The sequence below is a fragment of the Octodon degus genome, unplaced genomic scaffold (assembly GCF_000260255.1).
Source record: "Octodon degus isolate 3935 unplaced genomic scaffold, OctDeg1.0 scaffold00153, whole genome shotgun sequence".
Lineage (NCBI taxonomy): Eukaryota > Metazoa > Chordata > Mammalia > Rodentia > Octodontidae > Octodon > Octodon degus.
Genome location: NW_004524729.1, coordinates 2,275,249 through 2,286,255, shown reverse-complemented (window position 1 = coordinate 2,286,255; position 11,007 = coordinate 2,275,249). Strand labels below are relative to the sequence as shown.

Sequence of the window (11,007 nt, the reverse complement as noted above, 5' to 3'; positions counted from 1 at the left end):
TGTGAAAGCTAATGCAACTTAGATGACTTGTCACTAAGGATTTCTTTTTAATTGACATTTCTTTATTTTATTTTTTTTATTATTTATTTATTTAGTGTGTGTGTGTGTGTGTGTGTGTGCGCGCATGTGTGGCCAGCTCAGCCCACCAGGGGGCGTGGCTGGCTGGCATGTGGTGCTGGGGGATTGAACCGCGGTCCCTGCGCTTTGCTTAGCTTAGTTTGTTCTAAGTAGGTGCTTTAGACCACTGAGCCATCTCACCAGCCCTTTTTTTTTTAATTATTTGATATTTCTTTATTTTAAAATACATGGTTTTTTTTCTAGTTAAAGTTAGCTGTCTTAATTTTTCAGTATTTAGAAAAATATACTTTCAAATCAATAAAGAGTGATCAAGAGTTCTTTTGCCCATAGTTTGTGTTAGACATATTGTCTTCTATTTTTTAATCCTTTAAGAACCGACAGAGGGTCAGCCAGATAGCTCAGTGGACTAAAGTGCCTCCTTAGGCAGAGTGTGGGGGTCAGGTTCGATCCTGGCATGCCGTGCCAGCCCCGCCTCCGGGGCAGGCTGAGATGTCAGTGGGGGCGCGCGCCTGTAATCCCAGCGCTTGGGAGGCTGGAAACAGGAGGATCACTGTGAGTCCGATCTGTGCAGTGAGACCTGTAGGCCCTGTACTAAGTACATTAAAAAAAAGAAAAGAAAAGAAAAGCCAATAGAGCACTACAATGTTCTCTTGCAAATCCAGACAAAGGCATGTTGCCTCTGGCAGTTTTTAAGTTTTCGTTTTATCTTTTTGCTATATACTTCGTTGTTTTATAGGGATTTCTTGAATGAGAAAAGACAGCAAGAGGAAACCATGGTGGGGGAAATTGGAAAAGCAAAATCAAGAATGTCTGAAGTTAATGAAGAACTGAATCGTATCAGGAGTGACTTGCAGAATGCGGGAATTGACAGCCACGAGGGAAACCGGGAGCTCAAGAGAGCAGAAGCGCTGGAGCGCCTTAAGTGGCTCTACCCAGATTCCGTGGTAACCAGGATGAGCAGAGTGGGAGGCTGTGCTCTTTCCTCTGGGGAAAATAATCTTTTGGGAGATTAGAAATAACTGCCACTGTGAGGTGTTAGATCAGAAAACCGTTGTGGTTTATTTTTATGGTACTAAGATATTTCAGAAATCTTCTGCATTTTGTACTTGCCAGTTTATTCCCATGTAAATATTACAGTGATAATTAGGGTTAGAGGACAACAACTGCACAATAATTGTAAATGAGTTCCTACTGGGAAGAAGCGTGATGCAGAAGCAGTGCCCAGCAACGCATGTGCAGACCGGGGTCCCTGAGGGCCTTGGGTGTCATGAGGCAGTCTGAGCAGGTACTGCTGGCGTATTTTCATTCTCTAAGTCAGGCTGCACCCAGGATCACTGCATGTATCTCGCTGGCCAGAATACGGCGCATGATTCCCCTGATGATGGGCTTTCAGCCTTGCCTGTTAGGTCCTGTGGTGCCAGGGTCTGGCTTCTGACTCCTGTTGCTGAGGCCCAAGTGTTCTGACGGTCCTTTTTCTGTGACGGTCTCATTCCAGGGTTTGGTGCTATTGGCCGTTGCTCCACTTCAGAACATCTGTTGCTGGCCTCTGTGGTAGATGTTTTCGTGGATGACTTCCTTTCTGTTCACCCAACTGTTCATCTCCTTGCTTTTTTTCACCCTACTAATCATCTCCCGCTTTTTTTTTTCTTTCTGACTCTTTATTTTTATTTATTTATTTATTTTGGCTGGCTCAGGCTGCCTTAAGGGCAGGTCTTATAAGGCAAGTGGACCTGGGATTGAACTGTGGTCCCCTGCTCCTTGACTGGGTTTGCCAGAGCAGGCACTTTAAACATCTGAGCTAACCCACAAGCCCTCCTATTTCTGGCTCTTTAAACGGTGGCTTTGACTTCTGGATAATGATGCAGGGATAAGGCAAGGTCACAGAATCTTGTTCCCGGAGTGTCTAATAGAATACAAATGTCAGTAAACAAAACAACAAACAGTTCAACAGGTGGTGTAATGCCATAAATTTCAGGGAATGATAATAACCCTGAACTTTTGCTTAAGTTAAGCTAATCAGTGGACTAGTTCCTGGTAATTCACACCTGTTACCTGGAGTATCCCTGAGGTAGAAACCCATACACAATATTCTTTTCCTCTTTATCTTCTAACTGGGGAGGGTTAGATTTAAAAATGGGTGAATCAGGAAACATAAACCTCCAGTGCTGTCTGGTGAAAGTGAGGCATCCCTGGCTCCTCATTAGGTTGAGCGGGCACATTGAAAACTCTCCAAGGTGAGGTGTGCCTTCCCCAGAATAACAAAATGTGCAGAAGACACGGCAGAACCACATGATCAAACACTGTTCTTACAGACCTGGGGCCGGCTGCCCTCTGGGTCCTTAGGTGACAGGAATGTGGGTAGCACGGGAAATACAGCACACATCCTCCCAGCTGTTGCTCCGAGGAGACGACCATCTTAGGGCTGTGCGAAAGGAGCCAAGACGTTCTGCATGCCAGCAAATGAAGGCTCTAGGCACCTGCCACACAGCTTGAGGGTGAATCCCACACTCGCGCCAGGTCCATAGAGTAATAGAACGTATCGCATACGTTTACAAGAGCCATGTTTAGAACATTGCAGGGCAAAATCCCCTGCATTTTGTGCTACAGACAAATTAATAAGATCCTGAATTCCTAAAAACATATTCAGATGCAAGGTAAAACTAATTTAAAAGAAACAGGATGGAGAGATAGCTCAGCGGTCTAAGCTCCTGCCTGGCAAACACAAGGACCGAGGTTCGATCCCCAGTACCGCATGCTGTGCTGGCCCCAGAACCCAGTGTGGTAGTACACCCTTGTAATCCTAGCACTGGGAGGCTGAGACAGGAGGATCACTACAACACTGAGCTGCATATCAAGGCTCTGTATCAAAAAAATAATAAAATTTAAAAAGAATATAGAGCTAAGAAAACAAGATCAAACATTGTTATATGTAACAATCCACACTTAATAACAGAATAATAAATGAAAAATATTTAAGAGTACACTATACTGCCAGAAATAAAATTAACCTGAAAAAGAAAAACATACTTTAAACAGGAAAAAATATTGGAAGACAAAGATCTCGATTATCATAAAACTGGCATGCCTAAAGTAAAATAACCAATGAAACAGAATCCAAAAATATATAATCAAACTATTAGCTAGGGCTGGGGAGATAGCTCAGCAGTCTAAGTGCTTGCCTGGTAAGCACAAGGACCTGGGTTCAATTCCCAGCACCCCATGTCACACTAGCCATGCCCCAGGCCTGCCGAGCCAGCCACCAAAACTGGCATGGTGATGCATGCCTGTAATCAGCACTGGGGAGGCTGAGACAGGAGGATCACTACAAATCTCAGCTGCTTAGTGAGACACTGTACCAAATACATAAATTTAAAAAAAATCATTAAGCTATTCTAAGAGTACTTGGGTCAAGATTTATACTCAGATATTTTCTAGCAAAGGTTTTTTTTTTTTTTTTAACTTCAGTCACTTTTTGGTGAGGACAGGCAGTACTGCAGTACTAAGAGTTGAACCCAGGACCTTAGCGCTGAGCTACATCTCCAACCTTTTTTGTTGTTTTTTATTTTAAAACTGGGTCTCATTAAGTTCCCCAGGCTAGGCTCAAACTTGCAACTCTCGTGCCTCAGCTCTAGAGGTCTGGGACTCCAGGGGTTGCCATGGCGCTCCACTTTGGCCACTTGTCTCAGCTCAGCACTCTCTGGGCAGGGGTCCTTTGGAATCCTTAGGCCAGCCTGGGCTCTGACTGTACCCTCAAAACACTCTAGACTTTATTACCATATCTAGCTCTGCTTTGTACATCCTTTTATTTTTGTCTTTCTCCCTTACTATTCTGAAAATTTTGAGAGATTTGAAACTTTTGTTCAGTAATGTCTGTTTCAGTCCTTCAATGTAGTAGGTGCCTTAGAGAGTCTTTCCAAGTGAAAAAAGAAATGAATATTCAATAACTACTTTTATAAAAGCAATTACAATACTTTAGTAAGGCTACAGGAAGTGTGACACACCAAAGTGAACATTTCATACACCTCATTCTTTGGAATGAGAGTCTAGTATATGTGTGTACTTTCACAAGTGAGCCATTTTTTCCAGCGCTTCTTTATTACTAGAAAGCAAAGAAAATAACATTTGTCACTGATGTATTTGTTTTCTCTTCTCTTTTGAAATCTGCAGTTTGGAAGGCTGCTTGACCTGTGTCACCCCATTCATAAGAAGTACCAGCTGGCTGTGACCAAGCTGTTCGGCCGGTACATGATAGCCATCGTAGTAGCCTCTGAAAAGGTGGCCAAGGACTGCATCCGATTTCTGAAGGAGGAAAGGGCTGAGCCTGAGACATTCCTTGCTCTAGATTACCTCGATGTAAGAAAGTTGTGACTTTGGTGTTGAGTAGTCATCAAATCTTTTATCTTTTTTGCCTAAAACTGTGGCCACTTTGGAAAAATTACAGCCTGGCTACCTGGTAGCAGTCAGTCACCCAGACGCCAGTGTTTGTGGACTGGCGGAGCAGCTGTGCTCCTGGCGCAGCCCTTCTGGGCTGTATCACATCCTCCTAGCTCAGGCTTGCCACAGTTCTGCCTTCGGGTCTGAGCCCGTGGCTCGGTCAGTGCGCCCCTCTACCTGCTGGCCAACAATGTATTGTGTTCACAGAGAACTAAAGGAGATACGTAAGACGTGTAGTCTGTTGGTAAAAGTGAAAACTCAGTTTGCAACTCAGTCTCTTGTGTAAACATTTGGTCCAATTTGTCAGTTCTGAGTGGAGCAGCCTATCTTTTGAGCTTTGGGGTATATATTGAGATGCTTTAGGATATTCAGAATCCAGAATTCTAGTATATGATTGGTATCCGTCAGTGGTTTTTCTTTGCCTACTAAAGAAAGTTGTTCAGCTTGGTCCAGCAGTCAACCCTGAACTGCAGGCGGAGCACATGGCTGGTGAGAGCCCTGTGCTGGAGCTGGCCTCCCCTGAGCTCGCCTCTCCGCCCTACTCCTACACCTTCTTGATTTGGTCCTAATTTTTATGAGCTTCAGTTCTTTACCTGTGAAGTAAGTCTTCGCCTTGTGTGGGAAGCCCCAGGTGCGACACCTGCGTGGAGGAGGAGCTCAGCAAGTGCACGCTGCCGGCGCTCCCAGAAGCCCTGCCGTCTGTGCCTCTGTGCTTGCTTATCCCTCTGCTCACTAAGCTTTCTTACCTGATTTTATCTCCCTGTTACAGTCCTATTTTACTTTTCTTGAGGTCTTTTAAGTAGATTTTTAAAAAACTAATAGAGAAGTGTATCAGGTATAAAAGAAATATGTCTACCTCTTCTCAGTGCCCATTTCTGTACACTAACTACTTTTAAATTGCTTTTCCATGAGTAGATACAGTTTTTCAATTTATAGGGCATTTACTTTTTTATATAACAAAAGTGATCGTACTTCCTGGCTTTTAGGAACACATTGCAAATCTTTGTAAAACTGTGATTTTTAAGCGCAACTTGAAAGTCAGGTTCTAGAAGGTCAATTTAAGCCTAGAGTGGCTTTTAAATTTCCGTAGTGCTGTGCTGATGTGTTGACACGTAGCTAAATGGATGTTACTTTCTCCTAGATTTTATCTGAAGAAGATGAAGCACATTATTGTTCTTTAGTACCAACTAGTTAGTGTTGAGACAGTAAAGGAGTTTCGACAGTGTCTCATTTGGAAGTTATATCTTCTTGATTTTAGTTTTTTGTGTTTTTGAAAAATACTACATGAGACATGTGGGTGTAGTTTCTTGCATCCTTGTCCAATTATGATTATATATAAATGCCACTGTTAATCTCTTGTCATGCTTCTGTGGTTTTTTTTAATGTGTCTGTTTTATAGAAATGTAGTGAGTATTTGCTTTGTACTTTAATATAAGTAGTGCATGAAATGTTTTAAACCTTTCAGATCAAGCCAATCAATGAAAGACTAAGGGAGATCAAAGGTTGTAAAATGATGGTTGATGTCATAAAAACTCAATTTCCTCAGCTGAAGAAAGTGATCCAGTTTGTGTGTGGAAATGGTCTTGTTTGTGAGACTGTGGAAGAAGCGAAACACATTGCATTCGGGGGACCTGAAAGACGGAAGGTAAGAAAGGGAACTTGGGTGGAACCTTTGGTTAAGGTGAAGCTGCATTTACATGATACCTCTACATACACACGCATGCACACACGCACACATACATTGATGTATATTTTCATGTGTATAAGAAAAATCATCATAGAATCCAAGATGATCATCACTGTAGTAGCATTTAGTTAATAGTTGATTAGTTAGTACAGCGTCTCTTCATGCAGCTTGGACTCCTAGTTCCTGGCCAGCATGGCATGCGATACCAAGAAATGTACCTGGGTCCTTAGGCTGCCAGCCAGGCACCTTAGACTGCCAGGCTATCTCTTTTTTGCAGAACTGGGGATTGAACTCAGACCCTTGCACTTCCAGGCAAGCTCTTATTCTACTGAGCCATCTCCCCAGCCCCTGCCAGGCTATCTCCTCAGCCCCTTTAGTAGTTTTTATAATGTCAAGTTTTTAAAAAATTAACTTCTGAGGCCAGGAATATAAGCACCTGCCTAGCAAGCAGTCCTGAGTTTGATTCATTGTACAAAAACAAAATCCCAAGCAAAGAAATGAAAAACTTCTGTAGCATTTCCTAACATCAGGAATTATATAACAAAAAATTAGACTTATTATAATATCATTAGATAGTTGATTTCTTTTTAATTTATATAGAATATGTGTGTCTATTGATGTAGACTTCCCCTGCATTTTTCTATCTAATAAATGTTTTTGAACAGAAAGAGAGTTTAGGTGCCTGCTTTACATACAGGGTTCTTACGTATTTAATGGAGGCACTATTTTATATATCAAAGTTTAATTCAGTTATACAGTTGAATATATAATAGAAAAATTGCAGCGAGAGTCCTAAGTAATAGTCTCTCAAGAATATATATATATATATATATTTTTTTTTTATTTTTTTTTTTTTGGCAGAACCAGGGATTGAGCTCAGGCCCTTGTGCTTGCCAGGGAAGCGCTTATTCTACTGAGCCATCTCCCCGGCCCCTTAATTTTGGTTTTTATAATAAACATTATTGTATTTACATCTGAATAATGTATATTTAGTTGAGCAGTGTTACATTTCTCAAATTAACTGACATGTTTTTTAAAATTACATTTATGATAAAGGGTGAACAGTGCTGAGAGATAAGAACTATAAAATAGGCCAGAGATGCTACTTAGTAGTTGGGCAAGCTTCTGGACCCCTCAGGGGACTCTGAGAGGTAAATTAAGTAACATCAGGTATAGTGCTAGGAGAGTGCCTGGCAAATAGCTCTAAATATGTGACAGTCTTATTATTTACCTGCTATGTCCAAAGTTACAAATGAATACAAAGCAAGCTATTCTTAGGAGACATGAAGATTTCCCAGTGTTAAATTCATTCATTTACTGACGTAATTTAATTCATCATTTGCTTTGGTTCTTTATCAGTAGTATTGTTAATGATGTCATCACTTTTTTTAGTAATTATTCACTAAAATTGACTTTATTTGTAAAACATAAAATTGATTTTTTTCCCCATAATTTTATTGATAAACAAATAGCAATGAGACAGTTTCAAATCAAATTGGTAGGACAGTTTCAATAATTAACACATTGCATACATTCCTCCCAGTGGTTAATTGCTGTACAAGATGCGGACATGAGATACTATCTACAAACACCATTAGAACAAATCACTCTATTCTTTAAGAGAATGTAACTATTTATCTATCCTAACCACTTTGAATACACAGATACAAAATGGACATTCATCCGTATACCCTTTTTTTGTTAAGTTCCTTTATTTGAATATTATAGGTGTGTTAACTCAGCAAAATAATCCAAAAGAGTCCAGGAGTCCATAATAGTATTGGGTCTTCCACTTCACTGGCAGTGTCAGAAATTGTTGACCTGAGTCCCCTACAGCTCAACGTAATAGCATGGCTTTACTTCTTATATTTCATTTTTATACTTTTCTGCTGGATGGTTAAGATCAAGGTAAAGCAGGACCTATGCAACAAGAATTGTAGCTTTTGGGTCTGATAAGGTCAGTGAAATCCCCTCAGGATTTATCCTGAGATCCTGTACCTCAGAATGTTTGTCAGTGTCAGCCATGTGGACAAGTCACGGCCATTGCTATAAAATTGATCTTTAAAGATGTGTACAGTTAATTAAAAGAAGTCATGTGAACATAAAGCCATTTATTTCTTCAGATAATAAATATTTAGCTTTTTGTCCTTAAGAACATACTTTTATCTCTTAGCTTGTGCTTGTCCTTATTAGTATTTGAAAGCTCAGTTTTATTTGTATCTTAACTACATTTTTTTTTTTTTTTGGCAGAACCAGGGATTGAACTCAGGCCCTTGTACTTGCCAGGGAAGCACTTATTCCACTGAGCCATCTCCCCGGCCCTTTCTTAACTACATTTGAGAGACTTTGTATTTTTCTGTGTTTTGGGTTGGTTAGACCAGTAAGGAAGACCTCACGTTTTCATAGGCATCATCATTGCCTAAAACTTATGATTTGATTTTCCAGGCAATATCATATTTTAAATTTTCTTTGAACATTGCAAGTGACTTTAGAAAATACTTTGGTTTAATTATAAACTACAGTAGTATAGGTTACATAATTAAATCACAACAGTTCTGCTAGCTATAATATGGGTATCCTATTGTGATAGTTCAATTATTAAATAATTTAAAAACTTACATATCAGTGTTTTATTTTGTTTATTTTTTGGGGAATGGGGTCTCACTCTGTAGTTTAGGCTGCCCTTGATTTCACTGTGTAGCCCAGGCTGGCCTTAAATTCATAGTGATTCTCTGGCCTCAGGTGCCCAAGTGCTGGGGTTACAGGGTGCCATGATGCTGGCCATATCAGTATTTTATTTTTTTTATTTATTTTTTATTTTTTATTTTTTTTGGTGGAACCAAGGATTGAACTCAGGCCCTTGTGCTTGCCAGGCAAGTGTTTATTCTACTGAGCCATCTCCCTGGCCCCTAATATCAGTATTTTAAAGTCTGGTATTGCTTTATGCATATGTGATTATTCTGTCCACTCCGTAGATTCCGTCATCCATTCCAGAGATACAATAATTTTTTGATTTCCATAAACCAATTAATTGTTCTTTAAAACATATAGAAGGGTCTTTTTATACATTGCCCTTTTAAAATGGGCCCAGAAGAATGTCATTAAGCAGCTCAACCACTTGTGGAAAAGGTCGTTTGGTTTTTTTGGGTTTTTTTCCCAAAAATTGACCAGGACTAGTAACTCAGCAGCAGAGTAGATATTTTGTGCACCCTGTGGGGGGGCTCGACTCCCAGAACGAAGGCAACAGACCGCAGAAGCCCCACCAGGAAGCCCAAGCGAAAGTGGATACAACTACTGTTACTGCACTGCGGGGCACACTGCATTTCATACCTTACTTAAGAATAAGTTGCAGGTAGATAATAATTATAAAAAGTAAAACTAGAAAAGTTCTTGGGGAAATTTTTTCCTAATGTCAAGGTAGGAAAGCCTTTTCAGTGTGGCAAAAACTATAAAAAGTGGATAAATGAACATAAATAATTTCTGCATGGCAAGAGCTACATAAACATGAGGCCTAGGTTTGGCTCCCCACGATACAAAAAACAATTATGAACAAAATCAAAGGAAAATGCCAGGTTAGGAGAGGATATTTGCAACTCATAGTAAAGTGCAAAATTTCTTGCAAATCAGTAAGAATAGTAATACAGTGAAGGTGGAACCAAGAATGTAGCACCGAGGCGTGGTGATACACGCCTGTGATCCCAACACTGGGAGGCTGAGGCAAGAGGATTGCAAATGTGAGTCCAGCCTGGGAACTTAACAACGTAATGTAAGTCTGCCTTCAATGTAAAAAAGGGCCCTGGCTTCAGCCGCTGGTGACACATGCCCATGCACTCTCACATACAACAAAGCCAGTCTTATCAAAGGAAATATGCACATTCATTGTGCCTCACTTAGACATTGCTGTGGGAAATACCCATTACAACTGCACTGAGGTATTAATTTTTATCAGATTGACCAATACCAAAAGTTCAGTAACACTTTATAGGGAGAGAAGCTCTTCTGTTTAGGGATGTGAGAGTCTACATTTACATCTCTGTCAAGGGCAGCTCTACCGATTGTAGTTTTTACAGGGACTTAGATATAGGTGAACTTACCGCTTTATGAAATGATGTATGTTTGCTGAACTGTTGTGTGCATTAGGAAAAATAGGAACCAACTTGTCTGTGTAAGACTAGTGTAATAAAAATACAAAGCCCAAGGGCCGGGGAGATGGCTCAGTGGAATAAGCGCTTCCCTGGCAAGCACAAGGGCCTGAGTTCAATCCCTGGTTCTGCCAAAAAAAAAAAAGGAAAAGGAAGAAGTGAGATATTTTTAGGGGGCTGGGGACATGGCTCAGTGGAATAAGCGCTTCCCTGGCAAGTGCAAGGGCCTGAGTTCAATTCCCAGTTCCGCAAAAAAAAAAATACAAAGCCCACATGGAGCTGCGCATGGTGGTGCACACCTGTAATCTCAGCACTTGGGAGGCTACGGCAGGAGGATTGCCATGAGTTTGAGGTCAGCCTGAACTACGTACTAAAACCTTGTCTCAAGAAAGCAAGCAAGCCAGCCTGCCGGCCCGCCCATCCATATGATGGGATACTGTCCAACTTCTAGAAAGAATTACGCTGTCTATGTCCAAATATGGGACAATCTCCAAGATACAGTATAGTCAATTCAAAGAACATAATGTGTGACCTAACGTATAGCTCAAGGGAAATATGGTCATTATTTGATTTCTTGATGGTGGCCTTTTTTTTTTTTTTTTTTTTTTTTTTTTTTTTTTTTTTGTGAGGGGGTCTTGCTATGCAGTTGAGACCCGGCTTGAACTC

General features: G+C 40.6%; 1 protein-coding gene across 1 annotated transcript in view; it reads left to right on the top strand.

The window, feature by feature from the left end:
- Smc1b (structural maintenance of chromosomes 1B) overlaps nt 1-11,007 on the top strand; it is a 73,169-nt gene that overhangs the window by 21,736 nt on the left and 40,426 nt on the right. Inside the window, exons 9-11 of the mRNA XM_004642456.2 lie at nt 815-1,022; nt 4,246-4,431; nt 5,978-6,157. Of these exons, the coding sequence (XP_004642513.1) occupies nt 815-1,022; nt 4,246-4,431; nt 5,978-6,157 (574 nt within the window). The remainder of the gene's footprint in view (nt 1-814; nt 1,023-4,245; nt 4,432-5,977; nt 6,158-11,007) is intronic.